This window comes from Epinephelus moara, chromosome 7 (genome assembly GCF_006386435.1).
Source record: "Epinephelus moara isolate mb chromosome 7, YSFRI_EMoa_1.0, whole genome shotgun sequence".
In the NCBI taxonomy this organism is placed as follows: domain Eukaryota; kingdom Metazoa; phylum Chordata; class Actinopteri; order Perciformes; family Serranidae; genus Epinephelus; species Epinephelus moara.
In genome coordinates this window covers 36,956,781-36,978,674 of record NC_065512.1, presented here as the reverse complement: position 1 = coordinate 36,978,674, position 21,894 = coordinate 36,956,781, and the positions used below count along the sequence as shown (strand labels likewise).

The window sequence follows — 21,894 nt, the reverse complement described above, 5'->3', positions numbered from 1 at the left end:
AACTTTTCTTAAAAATTTTTTTTCTTGTTATAATAATTTACTTATACTTTTTTTATTTACTTATGACGTGAAAAGTTTCACATAATGATATGATCATTTATCACATAATAACGTGAAATGAAATGTTTCATGTAAATCAAATAACAGAAACAACATTCACAAAGAAGACAACAATTAGAAAAAGGAGGTTAGGCTACTTTAAATTAAAATAATCCGTCGGTTGTTTGAAAAAATGTCACAGTACAAAAGATGGAAAGGGAAGGAGGAGCAGAAGAGGAGGAGGGAATAAAATCAAGGGGGTGGAGTGTTTACCAGTTAAATAATGAGGCGAGACAGACATTAGGTAGAGATCAGGAGAGCACACAGCAACATCAGTGGCTCTGAATTCATGACATGGCAACAAAAATCATCTTCTTCACAGTGAATGGGAGACCGGAGCAGGCTGAGTTCCCAGTGGATTGTCCTGCCCAGGATGTCAAAGGTAGTAGCAGAAAATTATGTTACTATCGAAAGTGTACTTCTTCAGATTAGAAAAATATTTTAAGGTATATCTGAGTGCATACACATGTGCAGTTATAGTGTGTAAAAATCAATGTCTACATCTGTAACATGATCCATTGTTTACATTTGCCAAACTTTTTCCATGTCTACAATGACTTTACACTTCTTGGAAAGATGTAAATATGATGTGAATATCTGATCTGTTATTATAGACTCTAAATTTAAGCTGCATTAACAGAGGACATTGCGATGACAAATACTAATTCTGACAGCTTTTTTGTAAACCAAACAAGAAAGCAACTTTAATACGTGCCTGGATCAAATGCGCAGTCAGCCATCACACAAGCAGATAAAGGAATTGTATGTGTGTAATGGAGGTTGTTTGAGCTACAGGCAGCGATACAGCTGCTACTGACAGCTCCTCACTTGTTACATAGGCTGGAGGCTTTGTCTGTCACTGGCTTCACATGTTCTTTACTTGGGAGGCAAAAGGAACCTTATTGAAGCTCTCATATATAAAGGTAATAAGCATATATTTATCAATGACAGTTTGTTATTGTGTTGTTTGGAGTATTGTCTATAGGCTATGTAGAGTCTGCATGCATCTGTAACGGTCTTAAATAAAAGTGGAACCACTTTTTAACAAGGCAAGCTTTATAAAAGGCTCATAAGTTATAACTTTTATTAATGTCAGTTAATTGTTTACAGATGCTTAAAGATCAGTGAAAAGGCTTTATTTATAAAGAAAAAAAGGGAGTGCCACAATATATAAAATCCCTTTGGTCTATATTTATCCTTTCTATTTCTTAATTATGCAAATACATGTATAAATGTAGAATATTGGTTACCCATTAATAACAAGTTAAAATGGATTTTGGTCCAGATCCTCTGCCAGGGACGGCCCTAGGATTTTGGATTTTGGTGGCCCTAAAACACTCCCGGCACAATCCCCAAATCACACACTGCTCATAACCAGTGGTGTAGTGGTAGTTGATGAGGTGGGTGTACAACTAGGTAGATAGGAGATTATTGAGGAGGAAGTGGGTATACTTTACTGTATACTCCAGCGGCTTTTTGGCTGATAGGTGTGTGTACTGTCGCGACTGTGGCTCAGAGGTAGTGCAGGTCGTCCACTATTCAGAAGATAAGCCATTCAATCCCCAGCTCCTCCTAAACCCCAATTGCTCCCAATGGCTGTTCCATCGGTGAGTGTGTTAAAAACTCAGTAGCGGTTGGCGACTTGTATGGTAGCCTCGGCCACCAAGTGTGCAAATGTGTGTGTGAATGGGTGAATGTGAGTCGTAGTGTAAAAAGTGCTTTGAGTGGTGCAGGTACACTTACCATTACTGTAAATGACAACACTCTTTCTAGCATTGTACTGAACATCATATTCTACCCCATATTCAAAACAAATATTCAATAAATGCTGAAAGCCAGCAGTGCTTGGTGAGAGAATGGCCAAGTTGTCAGCAAACATAAAATGATTTACCAAGGTATTACCAATCATACAGCCTGTTTTACACCCACTCAATTTCTTGGATAGTTCATCCATGTACAGGTTGAAAAGGGCAGGTGAAAGTAGCCCCCCCTGGCGTACTCCATTGGCCACCCCAAATGAGGAAGAGAGACATTTACCCCATTTTACCTGCATTCTCTGTTTGGCATACCAAAAAGCTAAAATCCTTATAATGCTACCAGGAGCACCCCTTTGACGTAATTTCTGAAACATTTTAAAATGGTTAACATGATCAAATGCCTTAGAGGCATCAATAAAACCAATTAAAACAGAGGAGTTCCGCCTCAGGTACACATGGGTAGCTTCCTTCAAGGCATAAATGCACAAGTCTGTGCCAAGCTTAGCCTTAAAGCCAAACTGATTGTGTGTGGTGTCAATATAGTGACTTAAGCAGTCAAGCAAAATCCTTTCAAGGACCTTGGATACCACTCTGGCTAAAGCAATTGGCCTATAGTTGTCTATACTACCAACTTTGCCAGCTTTGTCCTTAATAACTGGCACAAGAGTGACGGACAATGGGCAGCAGCCCATGTGTCATGAACCCAGTAAACACATGGCAAGTAATGCTGCAGTCTTAGGACTTGCAAATTTAAGGTGTTCAGCTGTGACTTGATCAGAACCACTGGCTTTCTTCTCAGAGAGCTGTTTTATGGCCTGATAGACTTCACTGAAAGTGATGACTGTCTCCTTGTCCACTACACTTTCCACCATGTATGGGGCACTCTTAATGCTATTAAAAAGAGGAGAATAGTGTTGTTGCCACATTCCGGCTATATTATCAGCATCAGAGATACCCTCTATGACACTGGGGGTTGAAATATTGGTCTTATTTAAGGTTCTCACCTCCTTCCACAACCCAGTGATATTATTACATAAAAGCTTATCAGTCACTGCATTCGCTCTCATGGCCTGTTCATGTTTGGCAATGTAACGGATGCCATATTTGTATCTAGCATTGTTAAGCTTTTTATTTTCCTGTAGGGGCCCACACATGAACACACAAACGAACACATGCCAGCAGTAGCTTCCAGGCCTATTTATTATATATACATATGCAAGGTCCACTTCAGTTACTAAGGAACCAGGGCAATCCGATGACAAATGGTTTACTGGAACAAGAGCTACATGGACAAGGGCGGAGAACACGGAATTGATGGAATGCTACTATACCTGCAATCACAGAGAGATGGGATATATGCAGAGAATGTGGGACCTATGGATATTTCGAAGCCCACAATCAAGAGTAACTAAGAAACATCTGGTAGGACAGTGTTCCTACATCCCCAACCACCAACTACTAACACAACTAGAGATCAATGAAATACTTCAACAATGCTACGGCAAGGGGGAGCCAGGACGACAGGTCAGCAGGGGGATGTCATCATCAACCCCACAATCCGATGTTGGGTACCAAGGCCCAGTAGATATAAACAGCCTCAATGTAAGAGCAGCTGCGCAGAACCCTCAAACTCCCAGGCCTCTGGTAGAGGACCCGAGCTTGAGGATGACACACATACCACCCTAAGAGGGTGAGAGGGTGATTTATGTATATATATATATATATATATACATATATATGTATATTCACAATTTAACTAATAATAACCAACGAATATAATAATATAACACAATATTATAAGAAAATTTATAATATAATATAATAATAATAATATAGTATTGTACTTTTTTTTTTTAAGTAGGCTATTGTACGTATCAGTGTCTAAAGTGAATAATGAAGATGAAAATAAAATATTTGAGATTAGCAATATATGCGACAGTGTTTATGTAATGAACTCTGTCCAGCTTACAGAAGTGTATTTATCATTTGTGTCTCGGGGTGTACGGATGAACTGACTGGATGTGCTTCTCTAACTGGAATCCAGGAAACAAAAATAATATTGTTTATTTTATTAATAAATTGATTTAATTATTAATACAATGACAAGCAACCACACAACCTTTATAACAATATGATAAATATAGAAATCAACATTTTTTTAAAAATGATGATAATAATGATACAATTGATCTATAAGGCTTTAGTAAATTATTTGTTAACAAATAGTAAAAACGTGAAACCATCTCTCAATAGAGGTGTGTATAAAAAGTCTCCATTTTGAGAATGACTGACATGAAGGTGAACTTTTGAATGCAGTTGCCTTTTTTCAACCCCATAAATGAGCAAATGCACACAGTATGATAACTGCCAATTTTCATGCCTCAGTATATCTTGAAATAGGTATACCACTGCAACCCTGCTCAGGGCAAAGTGTGAAATGACCAGTGAGCTGTTCTTTTCAGATCTGTTCCGCTCTGCAGCCGAGGCAGGACCTCATGACATCCTGAAGTTGTACAATCCTAAAGGCAACATCATCAACATCTCCCCAAGCCTGGACCCCAACAGCCCAGACTCCTGCTACAAGCTGGAGGTGGTGGCTGCCGACTGCAACAGTGAGCCGTTAGGTATTTTTAACTTTGCACCATTGGAATTGCGGTGCATAAGTTTGTTTAAAATGACTGACAGGCTCCCTTTTTTCTTATCCTTCAAGGTGCAGAGCTTGCTGGTGCACTAGGATTTGACCTCTCCTCCATGGAGAAAAGGTAGGCAAGGTGGGAAATAACAGAAAACAGGACATGCTTTGGCACAAGACTTTGCGCAATGTAGACCAAAGGTCTGGATAAATGTATGATGACTTAACACCTCAGTGATAGTGTGTGATCTCAGACTGCAGGGCCTGGAGAAGAAAATTGTGATCGAGGCCGGCGAGACGCCTGCAGTAGTGTATGAGATGAAGAAACAGGTGGATTCATTCCGGGAGAAACTAGAGGTACAATACTTTCTGTATTTGGTGGTTTTGAAGCTCTGCCCTAGAAAGGTAAACGCAGTAACTACAATTTTGGTCCAAACTGAGTAAATTAAACCTTTGGATATCTGTTCTATCTTTGTGGCAAAATTGTACTGGTTCAATCGTGTTCTGTTTTACAGAAAATAGGATGTAAAAATTGCAGTAACTATAACACCTAACCAAAATAAGACAGTAAAAGACTGTAAATATAGTTACTGCGCTCTGCCTTGGGTCCCAGGAGATCTGGGATTCTACTGGGTCTAGGATATTATAATATTATTATATTATAATATTGCAGTAAGCATATTACAAGCAACATCACTGATGATGATGTTGTTGATGATGATGATGATGATGACAATGATGATGATGATGATGATGATGATGATGTCAGGGAATCAGAATATAGGTCAAACCTGATGTAGTGAACATAACAAAATAGCACATAAGTGTTGCTTAAAATTGTCTTTGTCACAGTTTCCTCATACTGAACAGATAAGACACTAAAATTGTAGTCACTGCATTTTGCCTTTGCATCACCTATAGAGCTGTTAAAGGCCAGGGTCTTTCACAGTGGGTCCGTGAGCCTTACAGGGTCCTCAGAGTTACCAACCCAGTCTCACTCCTAAGTCATCGAAATCCGGTGCTTGGTCAGTGACTTCTGGCATCAGACATAGACGATAAAAGCCATCCTTTCATGTTGGCACAATATGCAGCCACTCACTGTTGTAGTATAACAGCATCCGGCGGCGTCAGGGGCAAACACAGCGGGACAAGAATGAAGTTAAGGTGGCAAAAGTCTGAGTCGGGCATGTGGGAGGGGTGGTGGATGGGTCCAACAACCAACGCACGTCAACGTCAACACCGTCAACAGCTAATGCACCCATGGCAGTCCATGACCAGATATGATAGATAGATTGCTATGTGGTGATATGTGATCTTGATCTTGACAAGTTTTAATTAATTTTTTCAAAAAGTAAAATGTATCTGAAAATACACATTAACATGAATCCAACATATTATTAGGGAAAATAAATTGGCACAATCATGAAACCTATTTAATTAACAGTACAAAACATTAATGATCGGCTAACTGTTACCCATGATTCCTATGCAATCATGCAGCACTTTTTTTTTTTATCAATTATTGGCCATTGACCTGTATTATTACCAGTATGTCATGTACAAACACTCTTAACAGAAATTAAGGTAAAATATGAGAGAATGTTGCTGCATGAGTCCCAGTGTTTTGCTCTAGCCTGCAGGCTCTGCTGACTGGATTTGTCTCCATCCCTTTTCAGAGTGTGGAGCATCTGAGCTGGCTGGGATTGTTTAAAGACCTGTCAGAGGGAACACACAAACCCTCCCCATTCTACCACAAGAGAACCCTGCATAAAACCAGGAAGGAGTGTGAGCATGTACGGGAAAAGTTCCTTCAGATGAGGCACGTCCACATGCAAAAATCCCTAAAAACGACAGCACTCCATTTATCTTACCAAGTAATCATTAATGCTTCTGTAATCACCTTTGCAGCTCCCTGGAGGTGTCAGAGGAAGTAAAGCAGTACTTAAAGACCCCAACCTTTGATAACTGGTAAGTTTCAATGTGACCAATATGAATGTGGACATGGTTCTGTGTCACCTGCAACATCAGTGTTCATCACCGTGTTTTCTTTGTGCCTGTGTGATCACAAACAAACAACGCGTGCACCTGTTTCCTTAGTGTGCAGACAGTGAGGCAGGCTGTCCGCTAATGACAGTCGTGCCCAACAAGCGCCTCTGATACGCTTCTGAAGAGGACGGGAGACGTCTCCCTTTTCTTTTGATCGACACACTCATCTCAATATGAATAGGCCTGCAGAGGGCTCACAAATCAAAAGGTTTAATCAACAGCCCATGTTTGAAGTGGGCTTCATGGGGAGGGAGTGTATGCAGCATTCAGTAAGGTTCAGTCATCATTTCATTTGTCCAAAAGCTTTTAAAGCAAACCCACAATGGTGGCGGTGGATAGATATGCGGTTATTCACAGGCTACAGAATGACAGCTGAAGCTTGGGACGTCACATAATCATAATAAATTATAGGATTCCTTTGAAACCCTGATGAAATATGCTTTTTGCTTCCTGCTATGTGGCATAGAGAGATTATACAGGTTGGCATTGTTTGTTATTGTCAACAAATCCCATGAAAAGACCAAAACCAACAATTATTTAGTCTGTTTTTTAACACTTTATGACTTCCTTACCTGGTCTCTGACGCTCAGCCCCAACCCATTCCTACTGAAGACATATTTATTAAATATTCCAAAATAGATCAGCAGTTTTCTAAAATACTGATGTGTGTATGTATATATATATAAATATATATACAATGTTCTGATGTAATGTGCAAATGTAAAATATGTGTGGTTTGCAGAGACGTATAATGCCAAACATTTTTCCTAGCGACTTGATTGATAATGCTCAGAGCAGTGAGGTTTATGTGGAAGCCTTTGCTAGTTATTCATACGTTCAGTCATTTCTTAGGTGAGATGCCTTCTTTAAATTATTTTTTATTATATCAGCATAATGATGTGTGGTGTTGGTGTGTGTGTGTGCAGGCAGTGGGAGGACGCAGAGATCATGGTGCTCCTGCAAGTCATGTACACAGACTTAGATTTCATAGCAGCTTTCAACATTGAGCCCGAAGTACTGCAACAGTTCCTGTTTGAGGTCTATCGAAGATACAACAACATCCCTTTCCACAACTTCAAGCATTGTTTCTGTGTTACCCAGATGGTGAGTGTGTGTATGTGTGTGTGTGTGTGTGTGTGTGTGTGTGTGTGTGTGTGTGTGTGTGTGTGTGTGTGTTAGAGTGACACTGAGAGTCCAACTATGTCTGTAATCATGAAATTGTGCAATCATGCCAAATCATCCTTGATGGCTAATTGAAGGACATCTGGCCCTCAGGGTTGAGAGGTGACTCAAATCAGTGGACAGCTCTGCAGGTTAGACAGTTTATCTCAACACATTCATGAAGAACACATGATGATTTTAATTCTTGCCTTTAACATTTCTTTAAGATGGCTGAATCATAATGGATTCATTCTTCGAACCTGCATTAATCAATGCGTTTGGTATAAACAGATGCCTGTGTGTAAGATGAAATGGTTGGCTATATGAACAAAATCACTGAGAATCAGCGCCTGAGTCAACAACTTCTTAAGGGTTTTTAGCCACCTTTATCTTATTTTAGCTGATTATTTTTGGTAAACATTTAGTTGATGGTTTAGTTTGAGCACCTCTCACTATAAGCAACTCCTTCAAGCAAAAAAAGTGAGGCAACCAAGATGGTTTGAAGGCAATTTTACATAATGGACAAACATTTAATTACAAGTTTTGCATCCATCACATGATACTGTAGGGCCCAAAAAGACTTTTTTCCCATAGCCTAATGTGAAAGAGATCTGTAAATCAATAGACTAACTCTTTTGAGCTTCACAGTCACTGGAAATCCCTGGCTGTATGTTTAAGTCATTTTTATCCCCATCAAAGTTAGTGGCAAGCTAAACCAGACGTTAGCTGCTCGCCTGCAGTAAGTCTCTCATGCACTTGCTCTATCAGCCCTACAATGCAGAACATCCGGGTAATTTCATACACAGGAATCAAGCTTTTTGGCTTCATGTGACACCGAACAACTTTCATTGGAAAGCATGGGGCCTATGGAAGCAACTTGTTGACTTACTATCCTCTACAAAATATTCAATTGATTAGTTTTTATTTAAAAAATATTGATTGCTACAGCTTTAAGGACAAGATTTTGTGTAATTAGAAAAGTTGTTGCTTATCCATAAACTCAACTGAGCATTTTAGCATCTTTCTGATATCCAAAAATACATAACTGTAAACTAACTACTAAGTTATCTATCTGGACCATATGGCAGCTAGAGCCAGATATGTATCTCTGAGAAGTTAGTGGAGACTAAAACAAAGCTAAAATGAGAGTGAATATTGGACTTACTTTCATCAGGTTGTTTGCTAACATGTTAGCTGTAACAACATTATAACAGGCTATGTCAAGGTTGCGTTTATGGTTGTATTGCCCCCAAGTGGGAAAAAAAACAATTAATGATGCTTTAATCATTTCATTGTTCAGAATAAATGGCAGCGTTCTTTAGCGACATTATGTACATGATGACCTCTCCAGTTCTCATTCTGTACTCATTCTTTATTTCTGAGCAGATGTATGGTTTGATCTGGCTGACTGACCTGAAGAGTAAGATGGACAGCGTCGACCTGCTGATCATGCTGACCTCTGCAGTCTGCCACGATCTTGACCACACAGGATACAACAATGCCTATCAGGTATATGGCATCCACTCTTTGTGCTTTTGCAGATAGTGTGTTCTTGCTGAGTCAAAACACAAAGTAGGAATTTAGCAATAATTTGACTATTATGACTTGATTTCTCAAACTCAGACAGCTGCAGCCTTATGTTAAAGCTGAAGCCTTTTGTATTAGAACGCCCTTTTTTGGCATTCTGCCTTTTAGATTTTGTGCCTCATCAAGTACATTGCAATTACTTTGAGAATAGAGCTTTTCACAGCTAATATGAACAGGGTAAAAATTACAGCAACCATTTACACTTCCATTGTATATATGAGCATGTGGATATTGTATAGATAGACTTAAAAATTTGTATTACCACCGCGGGGTTGTATGCCTTCACAAACCTGTCAAGTTGTTAAAAACATAGATGTGTCCCCCCCGGCAACACAGAGCATGTATACAATTAGCAAAGTTTTAAGGTGGGCACCCAAGTTTAGAGTCACCTATTCAGTATCTGATCAAATGTGTCTCATTGTGCTCCTGGCCAGAAAAGTCTTTTTGCATTATGTTTATATTTTAACATTATGATGACCTTAGACCTGAATATAAATGTTATCACTTCATCATTATGTCCTATTAGACGTTTGTATAAAATTTTGTCACAGTTAGCATATGAATTCCTGAGTTATGGCAAAAAAACATGTTTTGTGAGGTCACAGTGACCTTTGACCCTCGACCACGAAATTCTACCAGTTCATTCATGAGTCCAACTGGACATTTGTGCCAAATTTTTAATGAATTTCCCTCAAGGTGTTCTTGAGGCACCACATTCACGAGAATGCCATGAACATTGTCACAGTGACATTGACATTTGACCAACAAATTCTTATCAGTTCCTTGAATTCAAATCAACATTTGTGCCAAATTTGAAGAAATTTCCTTGAGGCGTTGTTGAGATATTGCTTGCTCTTGGCCAATATATACTAATAGCTGTTTATCTTATATACAGCATGCTGTATCACTGACATAAGCACATGATAAACCCTCATAATGTTTCCAGTCTGTTGTATTTTACTTTTTTAATTTGAAATTCAACATTTAAATTTTAATCCAGTTTTCCGTTGTTGTCCCTTGAGGCTTTGGCACCAATGCATGCAGAACTGCTTTAATACCAACTCTATTTAATGTTAATCTAAACTGATATCTGACTATCTTTCAGATAAATGCTCGGACTGAACTTGCTCTCCGCTACAATGACATCTCTCCACTGGAGAACCACCACTGTGCAGTAGCTTTTGAGATACTGGAGAAGGTAAGGATGAAAACCTGTTGTTTGTTCAAAAATCTCTGCCCAAGCTGCCATGAAACATACATTTTAGTTTAGGGATTTAAATTAAACCAAGACAAGACCAGACAAGGGCAGAGCTATCACCATGAGATAGAGTCTGTCAACTCTGCAGTCAATGAAGGATTTTGTGTTTTGTAGACAGAGAGCAACATATTCAGGAATTTGTCCATGGATCAGTACAAACGGATAAGGGAAGGGATCATCAAGTGAGATCATCTTTCTGGTTTTCTTAACATGCACATTTTCCCATGGTACTCAGCCGTAATGGCACTACACTTCATGGTACTGAATGGGTTTATTCTGTCATAACTGCAGATGCATCCTAGCCACTGACATGACGAGGCACAATGAGATTCTCAACAAGTTCAAGTCCATCCTGCCAGCTTTTGACTTCACCAACAAGGACCACAGAGATGTGGTAAGAGGAAAATAGTGTAATAAGGAGCCGCTTTTTATGTTTTACTCTTAATAATACTACTAGTTTATCCTACACATAAAACGCAAAATAAAGAATACAACTAAGGGATAAAATAATTCCCACTTTTAATCTGTATGTTTCTGTATTATGGAATAATATGATGTCACTAAACTTGTCTAATTAGAAAACATAGATGAAAATACCTGTGTGGGTGGGCCATGGTCGTTTGAGCCATTGAACTGACAAGACAGGACATTGAATTTTTACTCCCTCGCTTGAAGCAGTAACCCTCCCCCAACCCGGAGAGGGCAATCCACCGGTTTCTGGCAGAGGACCATGGCCTCAGACTTGGAGGTGCTGACTCTCATCCCAACTGCTTCACACTCGGCTGCACACTCCCAGTGCATGCTGGAGGTCACGGTGTGATGGAGCCAACAGAACCACATCATCTGCGAAAAGCAGAGATGCAATTCTGAGGTCCCCAAACTGGACCCCTTCCTCCCCCCGGCTGCGCATCAAAATCCTGTCCATGAAGGTCACAAACAGGATTGGTGACAAGGGACAACCTTGGCAGAGGCCAACACCCACAAGAATGTGTTCGACTTTACACCAAGTATGCGGATACAGCTGTCACTTTGGTCATACAGGGACCGGATGACTCGTAGCAGCGAGCCTGGCAACCCGTACTCCCATAGTACCCCCCACAAGACCCCCGAGGGACGCGGTCGTAAGCCCTCTCCAAGTCCACAAAGCACATGTAGACTGGATGGGCAAACTCCCACGACCCCTCCAGTAGCCTCGCAAGGGTAAAGAGCTGGTCCACTTGCCAGGACGGAATCTGCATTGCTCCTCCTGAATCTGAGGTTCAACAATCGGTCGGAGCCTCCTTTCCAGCACCCTGGAGTAAACTTTAAAGATTTTTGAAGATGGGGACCACCACCCCGGTCTGCCACTCTGCAGGCACCGTACCCAACCTCCACGCGACACTGAAAAGGCGTGTCAACCAAGACAGCCCAACAGTGCCCAGAGCCTTCAGCATCTCAGGGCAAATCTCATCCACACCCGGTGCCTTGTCACTGGGGAGCTTTTTAACTACCTCAGCAACTTCTGCCAGGGATATGGGTGAGAATTCCCCCAAGTCTTCAGGCTCTGCCTCGTTCATAATGGACGTGATGGCTGGGTTCAGGAGGTCCTCAAAGTGCTCCTTCCACCACCTGACGATGTCCCCAGTTCAGGTCAGCAGTTCTCCCTCTCTGCTGAGCACCTTCTGAGACAAGCCCTGCTTTCCCTTCCTGAGTTGGTTAATGGTCTGCCAGAACTTCCTTGAGGCCAACCTAAAGTCCTTCTCCCTAGCCTCCCCGAACTCCTCCCACACCTGGGTTTTTGCTTCAGTGACCGCCACAGCTGCAGCCCTTCTGGCCAACCGGTACCTGTCACCTGCTTCAGGAGACCCCTGGGCCAGCCAGACCCGAAAGGCCTCCTTCTTCAGCCTGACGGCCTCCCTCACCGCTGGTGTCCACCAGCGGGTTTTTCAGTTGCCGCCCCGACAGGCACTGACAACCATCTGACCACAGCTCCTAGCAGCCGCCTCCACAATAGAGGCTTTGAACATGGCCCACTCAGACTCCATGTCCCCAACCTCCCCCGGGATGCACGAGAAATTCTCCCGGAGGTGGGAGTTGAAGACCCCACAGACAGGGTCTTCAGCCAGACGTTGCCAGTTCACCCTCACTACACGTTTGGGTTTACCAGGTCTGTCCGGCAGCCTCCCCGCCATCTGATCCAACTCACCACCAGGTGGTGATCAGTTGACAGCTCTGCTCCTCTCTTCACCCGAGTTTCCAAGACACACAGCCGCAGATCTGCTGATACAACCACAAGATTGATCATTGATCTTTGGCCTAGGGTGTTCTGGTACCAGGTACACTTATGAACCTCCCTGTGCTCGAACATGGTGTTCGTTATGGCCAGTCCATGATTCGCACAGAAGTCAAATAACAAAGTACCACTCGGGTTCAGATCAGGCAGGCCGTTCCCCCCAATCACCCCCCTCTAGGTTTCTCCATCATTGCCCACTTGAGCGTTGAAGTCCCCCAGGAGAACTATGGCACCCCTTGCAGGATGCCGCCAAGAGACTCCAAGAAGGCCAGGTACTCCGCACTGCCGTCCAGTGCATAAGCACAAACCACAGTCAGAGACCTTCTTTTTGTGACCCTCAGTCACTTCGAGATGACCCTCTCACTCTCCGGGGAGAACCCCAACACGGCGGCGCTCAGCCGGGGGCTTGTGAGTATCCTCACACCCGAGAGGTGATGTTCCACGTTCCAAAAGCCAGTCCGTGACTCCAGGGATCGGCACGCCAGGGGCCCTGCCCCTGCCTGCCGCCTGGCACACAATGCACCCGACCCCAATTTCTGTCCCTGCGGGTGGTGGGCCCACAGGGCGACGGCTCCATGTTGTCTTTTTGGGCTGAGCCCGACCGGGCCCCATGGCCTAAGGCCCAGCCACCAGATGTTCACTGGCGAGCTCTCCCCCTGGGTCTGGCTCCAGGAGGAGGAGGCCCCAGTGTCCCCATACCAGGCAAGGTACTCTGCTCCCGAAAGTAATAATAAATGTATGTAATAATAAAAACCAACTAAACAGATCAAAAGAGGGATCCCTCCTCAGTTGCTCTTCCTGAGGTTTCTCCCCATTAAAGGGTTTTTTTGGGGGGAGTTTTTCCTTATCCGCTGTGAGGGTCCTAAGGACAGAGGGACGTCGTATGCTGTAAAGCCCTCTGAGTCAAATTGTGCTTTGTGATATTGATATAGGCTTTATAAATAAAATTGAATTGATTGATCACACCAATAACACTGATTTTAAAAAAAAACTAACAAATGAAATAAACATAAGGCTATAAAAAACATTTTAAAACATGAATTCAATTAAATAAATGGCTAAATAACATTTGAATATTGGTCATAAAACATTCAAAAGCCATGCTAAAGACATAGGTTTTACCATTATAGATATAAACACCTTTTGTTGCACTCAGATTCTCAGGTAGACTATTTCAGTGGCTCAGAAAATAAAAATGTAGTGTGTGAGATGACAACATTTCATGCTGATGTGATGTGAAAACTAAAAGCTGCTTCACCTCAAGTAAATGCGATGCAAGAACGTGTGGTCCTTTTAAAAACAAGCAGAAGATTATCTGAATCAAGAATGAAACCTGACCAATGTAAAGACTTTCAAACGGGTTTAATCTGTCCTTCTGGTCCTGCAGGACTAAGGCAGAGTGGTCTGAATCAGCTGTAACTGATCTGTAGTTGTATCAGTTTGGGTAGATAGGACAGCATTGCAATAGTTCAACCTGCTAGATATGAAAGTGTGCATTAATGGACACACTTTTATCTCATTTTAAGGACTTTGACATTAGGATTAGAAATGTTAGAATAACAGGTATATTTGACACTCCATCATACAGTGATTCATACACTGGCCAAACTCTATACCTCTGTCTTTTCCCCATAATTTTTTCCCCATTGTGTCTTAAGCTGATGATGATTCTGATCAAAGTGAGTGACATATCCAATGAGGCGCGGCCCATGGAGGTAGCTGAGCCCTGGTTGGACTGTCTTCTACAGGAATTCTACAACCAGGTAACTGAGTCCTATTGTTCATAAAGACATGTCATACTGTGATGACACCCAGATATTTATTCCCCAACCACAGAGGACTATTTACACATGATCTGACCTTCTAAAAATGTGTGTGTTCTATTAATTCAAAACCTTGTACAACCTGATTCAGGAGAGACAGTTAATTAAAATGAAAGACTAAATCAAAAGTTACACAAGCCAGCCCTAGAAGTACAGCCAACTGTGCCAACTGTGTCGTCTATCTGCCCTCAGAGTGATGTGGAGAAGTTAGAGGGTCTTCCAGTCACCCCCTTCATGGATCGGGACAAAGTGACCAAGCCTTCATCTCAAACAGGCTTCATCAGATTCGTCCTTTTGCCTCTCTTCATCGAGCTGGCCAACCTCTTCCCCTGCTTGGAGGTGATTTTCTTTTTTAAGGAATCATGAATATCCAGTAAATTCACTGCGCAGTAGGTTACTATGGGACATGAAGGGGATCACTTACTATATGAAAAACAGACAAGGCTGAGAGAAAGTTTGCACACTTGGGGTGGAATTTGATCAATTCCTCATTCATTCTGCAGCAACACATTATCAACCCGGTACGGAAAGCTCTCGATTACTACACAGAGATGGAGAAAGCGCTGGAGAGGGAGCAACAGAACCGGGCTCAGAGTGAGAATGCAGCCAAGAATAAGGAGCCGACTGTGGGCACACAGAGCACAGCTGACAGCCACACAGATGCTGGGCCTGAAGCCTCGAAACCAGACGTGCTCTGAACTATGGTGGACAGCACACTTAGTGCCAGTGTGATTTCAGATTGATTCAAATGTATTCTAACCATCTAAATTAGTCAAGAGAGCGGGCCCTCCAGCTATGTGTTGTACATGAAAAATACAGAAATAGAAAATATTAATTTTGAATTCAAAAATAGAAGATGTTTAAAATACTTGCAACATATGTCCTTGAAAAAGGCAAACCTGTCTCAGTCATTATTGTCTTTTTTTTGGTAAAATACTCCAGTCAAATACTTATTCTGGACTATGAAAACTATAAATAAACCATAAAAGATAATTTGACCTTTAGCTCACCTGGTAGAGTCTTTGGCAGTGGCCAGGGTTTAAATCTGACCCATGACCTTTTGCTGCATGTCGCCCCCCTTCTCTCTCTCTCTATCTCTCCTCCTATCCTGTCACTCCCCAGCTGTCTGTACAAAAGGCAAAAAATAATCTTAAAAAACAAAACAACAAAAACAATGTTCAATTAGATTAATAATTTCTTATTTTCTTTGGTATTTTTTCCATCTAGGCCTACAGATATGCAATGATGATTGCTGGGTAATATGTATGCTGATGTTGTCGAATGTCAAGTCTCTATTTGATCATATGACGAGACGATATGATACATGCTGTGTTTGTGCATGTGTGCTTTATAACTAGTAACTAGTGTGCACTGGGGTGTAATTACATTACGCTACTGGCAACATGTGTATAGTGTATATTCTTGTCACTTGTATCTGTTTAGAAATGAGGTACAAACAGGATGTAGAAAATGGTGTGGCACTTTGTGTCTATGTGGTATGGACTGCTGTTTCTTTTCCATTATATCCGTGGTTCTTTAGGCCATCTTTCCAGCATCGTTCACAGAACTTCCTGTTGCTGCTATAAAGAGTTTACACTTGTCCTATTAAATGCATCCAAGCCATTCAGATAAATGTACATGTGAATGTGTTAAAGTTTGTATCAGCTTCACATAAAATACGGGATAAGGCTCTCAAATGAATAATTACACAACTCTCATCCAAATGAACTGACAGGACAAGTTTCACATTCCTGGCAGACTCAGAATCAGTAACCTGCACAGAGCTGGTAATACACTTTGGTGCCCAGTCGAGTAAAACAACGATTCACCTGAGCTGTGTAGAGGAGACCGCCATTCCAACTTAACATTATCTTAAATCATTTAGTGCTTCATAGCCTCAAAAAGCCTCCAGACAGACAGAGTTACATAAGCCTGATCCCTTGCCCATTAAGTCCAACGGAGCTGTAGTCTTATTGAATAATCTGTGTTCCTACTTAAAAAAAATATTCAGAGAGTTTGACTGCAGGAACAAAAAAACAAACAAACAAACAAAAACATAAGGGCTATTGGCAGATTGAAGTGGAGACAGTTTTAATTATTCATGTTTAGATTGATCACATTGCATTATAGAATTATTGTTTAAACCATTAAAATATTAATATAATTATCATACTTTCAAATAAATATATATATTATTGATTACCTACAAAGCCCTGAGAGACCTCAACCCAAGTTATGTATCAAATCTCTGCCCTATGTCCCTTTCCGTGCTCTGAGATCCTCAGATATGTCGCTCCTCGTAGTTCTGAGGTCCAGCTTCACACTCAGAGGTGACAGAGCCTTTGCGTTTAGAGCTCTTACACCTTGGAATGACCTGCCTGAGGAAATCAGGGTGGCAATTTTCTTGTCTTATAAATCACTTGTAAATCCCACTTTTCAAAGAATTGCATTTCTGTGATTTAATCTGTTTTATGACAATTTATTCTGTTTTGCCATTGTGTTTTCTTATGTTGAGTTTTTGGCCTTTTGTCCATTTCATTCTTTTCACGTTATTATGTGTTCTGATTTTATTGTAAAGCACTCTGTAACTGTATTTTGAAAAGCACTATATTAATAAAGGTTATTGTTATTATTATTACAAACTGTTATACTGTCATTACTGTAAATTGTACTGAATGAGGAAAAGTGGTTTGTTGCTTGTTGGCTTTCAGAGTCTGTAATTTAAAAAAAAATAATTAATTATTCATGTTTACATTGATCACATTGCATTATAGAATTATTGATTAATCCATTAAAATATTAATATAATACAAACAAAAACAAATTGGTAGGACTGCAGAACCCATACTTTAACAGTATAACTTGTATTTTTGTGACTAACAGCAGCAGGATCATTAATAGGCCTTTTTCATGGAAGACATTTTGACATGTCACAGTGGGAACAACACAGGTATAAATACTAAAGTTACATTTCACTTTGCTGTGTTGATTTCAGGATCCTTGTATCCTGCATGCCTGCTCACTGACACTCTCACTGGAGCACTTGAACAGAACAAAGCCTTGGTGAGTGTTAGTAGTAACACCTGGACATTATGCTATCTGTTTCCTCCTGAGGAGTTCTAAATCTAACAATTCCACTTGTCATTAGGTGTAGAATACACTACTGGGCTGTAGGTGTCACCGTAGGCTCAGTCAGTCATCCAGACTGAAAGACATCAATACAGTCCTGTGATGCTCATATTTCTGTCAAATGAACAATAGATCAGCAGCCTACTATACTGGCTGTGTATGTGTATGGGCAAACACTTAAAGAATGAATGAATCCCACTTACTAAAACAATTTCAGACTTGAAATATAATAAATATTCACACAAAATACGGTGTCACGAGGGTTGTGATGAAAAAAACCCCCCATGTTTTTGTATTTCCATCTCCATCATGAAGTTTGAATCTTAAAATCTCCATAATATCCAAGCAGCAGATGGTAGTTTGCAATGTCCTGTGGTTTAAAACCCATGTTGTTTTCTGAGTGTTTTACCATTCAGACTTTACAAGAAATGTACCGATGTTGGCCAAATATTACCAATATTGGCGATATTTTGTCAACATTAGAACTATTTTAGTGTAAATGAATTACATTGGACTGACGTTTGACTGTTACCAAGTCTGAATAAGTTTATCTGAAGCTACTTTATTTGGTTTGCCAACTGTGCAGCCAAACCTCCAACTAGAGCCTCTGACAGCAGCCTGCAGCTGTCGCCTCCACCTGTCACCTGTCAAGTGAAAACAAGGATTCTATTTTTCTGTGTTATAGTACATCTAAGAATAAAATCTAAAGTGGAAACTCTCTGTGGTTTTCTGCAGGCCCTGTTGGACTTCACAGACTTCCAGGTCAACCAGGAGCTGTTTAAGAGCTGGGAGGACAATTCCATCTACCAAAAGTTTCGACCTCTGTCAACCTCCACCTTAAGACCCGGTTAAAATCCCTAATTCCTATTTCTGTCACTATTTCCTAAAACTTGCTGGGTGACATTGGCCTGTGAGAAAGCTGTGTCTAACCAGCAGTTAGACAGTGGTTATAGCAGTAGCCTTTCTGTCAAAAAGAAGCCACATAGCCCTGTGCATAAGACAACAGTGTCCCACAGGAAACCATACAGAAACAAGCACAGAAATGGTTTGAACACTTTTCTAAAGAATATTTCATTTGCTGGTGCAAGAACAACTGTATCTTTAGAAAAATTGTCAGAAAGAATTGTGTCTGTTTTTTAGACTCTACATGTGTGCTTTTATTTATAATAATAATAATAATAATAACTTTATTTGTATAGCACTTTTCAATATAAATAAGTGCTTTACAGCATAAAATATCAGCACACACTCAATATCAACACAAAATACATACAAATTAAACATTACATCAACTTAAACATTACATCATAAAAGCCTTCCTGTAAAAGTGTGTCTTGAGGAGCGAGGTAAAACGAGGAACAGACTCTGAAAACCTGATTTCCTCAGGCAAATCGTTCCAGAGTCTGGCCCTGATTGCAAAGGCCCTGTTGCCTTTTGTTTTCAGCCTAGACCTTGGAACAGCTAGCAGGGCCTTATCAGCGGATCTCAGACTGCGAGCTGGTTTGTGTGAGGATAAAAGGTCTGAAATATAGGCAGGGGCTAGCCCAAGTCTGGCCTTAAAAACAAATAAAAGAATTTTAAAATCAATCCTAAAATGAACAGGCAGCCAGTGCAGGGATGCTAAAACAGGGGTGATGTGGTCCCTTTTTTTAGACCTAGTTAAAAGCTGAGCTGCAGCATTTTGTACTAACTGTAGATGGTGAAGTGATTTCTGGCTGAGACAGGCGTGAAGAAATAAAATCATGGATGAGTTTCTCTTTATCTGTATATATGCACACATGTATGTATATATGCATATATATTTGGGGCGGCAGTAGCTCAGTCCATAGAAACTTGGGTTGGGAACTGGAGGGTCACCTGCTCAAGTCCCCATCTGGACCAAAATATGGAGCGTGGACTGGTGGCTGGAGAGGTGCCAGTTTACCTCCTGGGCATTGCCGAGGTGCCCTTGAGCAATTCACCGAACCCCCCAAGCGCTCGGAGCGCCTGTCATGGGCAGCCCCACTCTGACATCTCTCCATTTAGTGCATGTATAGGTCCTGTTTGTGCATGTGTGTGTTTGGACCTGTGTGTAATTGACAACAGAGTGAAAAAATTGAATTTCCCTTCAGGGATTAATAAAGTATATAAGATTAAAATTAAAATTAAAATATGTGATGTGTATATATATTTTTTACCTTTTATCTTTATGTTTTTATACTTATGTATGTATGATATGTATAGATTTTTTATCTTTATATTTTTTTATATTTGTAAGTGTATGATGGCACTTTGGGATTGGGAGAAAGTGCAGTTTCGTTCCCATGTACTCTGTATGTGCAAATGACAATAAAGTTGAACTTTACTTGACTTGAGTCAGACGGGGTAGTTTGTTCCTCCTCAGGAGCACAAGACCAGGTTCATGGCCCCCTGTCAGGGATTATTGCTCCAGCCTTCACCTTCTACCTGCAACCATTATTTCTTGTGAAAAGGTGTAAACGGTGTAAGTGAGAGCAAATGTGTCAGCATGGCTCAAAATGTTGTGCTTTTGCTGTCCAGTAGCACACATTAGGCTTACAGTGAGTGGATCATTAGTCTGCCTCTCCAGCTCAGTGCAGTTACCAGACAGATTCCTCATAAAGCCAAATAAAGATCTGTACTATTTTAGGCTTTAGAGCCTTATTATCAGCAGTAGAGGAGACCCCTCTGACTGAAAGAAGAGAAGGGGACACTGTATCTGCTGCAGCTACGTACATGTGAGACAGAGACGGGGGGTGTGCATACTAGGTAACTGTAGATGTGTGACAGGATATCTAAAGTGTGGACAGGAAACCAATATACTGTATGTGTGTGTGTGCATGATGGAAAACATGTGTGTGTCTGTGTGTGTGAGAGAGAGACAGAGAGAAAGAAATATAGTACAGAGCAGGAAAGATGAGAAAAACAAGTGTTTTTGCTTTAAGCTTGAACACTGTAAGTGTGATGCCACTTTAATTGACCTTCATAGAAGTGTGGGCCTTTACACTCTCACTAAATCATTTTGAAAGAAAACAAAGAAATAAAAAGTTTTCTGTCTTGAATGGAGCACCTTGTTTGTTGTGTATTAAGATGTTTCCATCCTCTCACACTGCACAGATCAAGCTTGGACTGCAGACCTATAGTGTCACACAGTTGTTGAATTGAGACCTTTTTTTACAATTGACTTTCTTGACACAGAAGAGTTTCTTTTACTTCATCTTATTCAATCTCAAACAATCCCACCAACATCTAATGATCTGTCATCAAGGAACACCCACACTGACCTCGAGTGGGTACTGATTACACACTGAGTGACATTTCAGTGGATGTGTGGATTAAATAAGAAAACTTTACATTTTGGGGGACTGTTTTTCTTCCTGGTGAGCTGGAACCATAGAAAGATATTACTTTGAGCTTAGCTTGTACACTTAAATACTGAAATAGGACTAACGAATGTTTAATTAACCTCTTTAAATGTTTCACAGTGATTTCTTATTAACTGGAAAATAAATTTCATGATTTCAGTAAATGCAGTTATTAATGATGTCTGACATTTAGGTCCTATGAGCTTTTGAAGTTTACATAAGCAGGCATTATCACATTTTCAATTTGATCTTTTTTTTTTTAACAAAGTACTTTGAACTAGCCTACTTTTTCTAAGCAGCTTTATTTAACCAAACTGCATTCCTCTAGTTCTTCTTCCAGTGTGAAGCAATGTGCAGCTTACCCAACACTGGCGATATCTTGAAGTTAATAAATTGTGGTCTAATATTGTCATGTCCCTTCAGGCTTCCCCGTCCAATATGTCTATGGGATCGATGAGCCAACACAGTGGCCGGATATTGCGTATCCAGACATCGATACATACTTGATTGAATCATAAGGTGTCGGTAGGCTAAGTGTTGTCTGCTCAGATATCGACTTCATCGATCTACAGAATCGACACAGTCTGTGTAAGTGTTTATTTATATTACTCATTTTCTGCGCCCTCGGCATGTTCTCCTCCCTGACCGTACCCTGGCGCGCCCCCGGTCCTGATTGGACAGAGCGAGGCCGACGCCTTCTGTGGAGCAGCCAATCGTTCAATCAGCACGGGCCGGTTCCTGGGTTGACCCACCCTCTACCCCTCACGA

At 40.9% G+C, this 21,894-nt stretch overlaps 1 protein-coding gene across 2 annotated transcripts; it reads left to right on the top strand.

Annotated features, from left to right (window-relative positions):
- The first annotated feature begins 355 nt into the window (after positions 1-355).
- si:dkey-219c10.4 (high affinity cGMP-specific 3',5'-cyclic phosphodiesterase 9A) lies at positions 356-17,233 on the top strand. 2 transcript variants are annotated; one of them, XM_050049898.1, is made up of 14 exons: positions 356-481; positions 4,319-4,468; positions 4,567-4,618; positions 4,743-4,845; positions 6,165-6,307; positions 6,397-6,456; positions 7,461-7,638; positions 9,082-9,204; positions 10,388-10,480; positions 10,655-10,722; positions 10,832-10,934; positions 14,471-14,575; positions 14,828-14,974; positions 15,139-17,233. In XM_050049898.1, exons 1-14 carry the CDS (start codon positions 394-396, stop codon positions 15,331-15,333), a joined length of 1,608 nt encoding a protein of 535 aa, XP_049905855.1. In that variant the 5' UTR covers positions 356-393; the 3' UTR covers positions 15,334-17,233. The 2 variants fall into 2 exon arrangements, with proteins under 2 accessions (XP_049905855.1, XP_049905854.1); XM_050049897.1 differs by having other exon boundaries at positions 4,319-4,480.
- The last annotated feature ends 4,661 nt before the right edge of the window (positions 17,234-21,894 follow it).

What these genes read in the sequence shown, in the direction of transcription:
- si:dkey-219c10.4 (XM_050049897.1), top strand. Translation starts at nt 394, where the DNA reads ATGGCAACAAAAATCATCTTCTTCACAGTGAATGGGAGACCGGAGCAG. An exon ending in GAAAAGTTCCTTCAGATGAG is followed by an intron (nt 6,308 to 6,396) that starts GCACGTCCACAT and finishes TCACCTTTGCAG; the next exon opens with CTCCCTGGAGGTGTCAGAGG. An exon ending in ATAAGGGAAGGGATCATCAA is followed by an intron (nt 10,723 to 10,831) that starts GTGAGATCATCT and finishes TCATAACTGCAG; the next exon opens with ATGCATCCTAGCCACTGACA.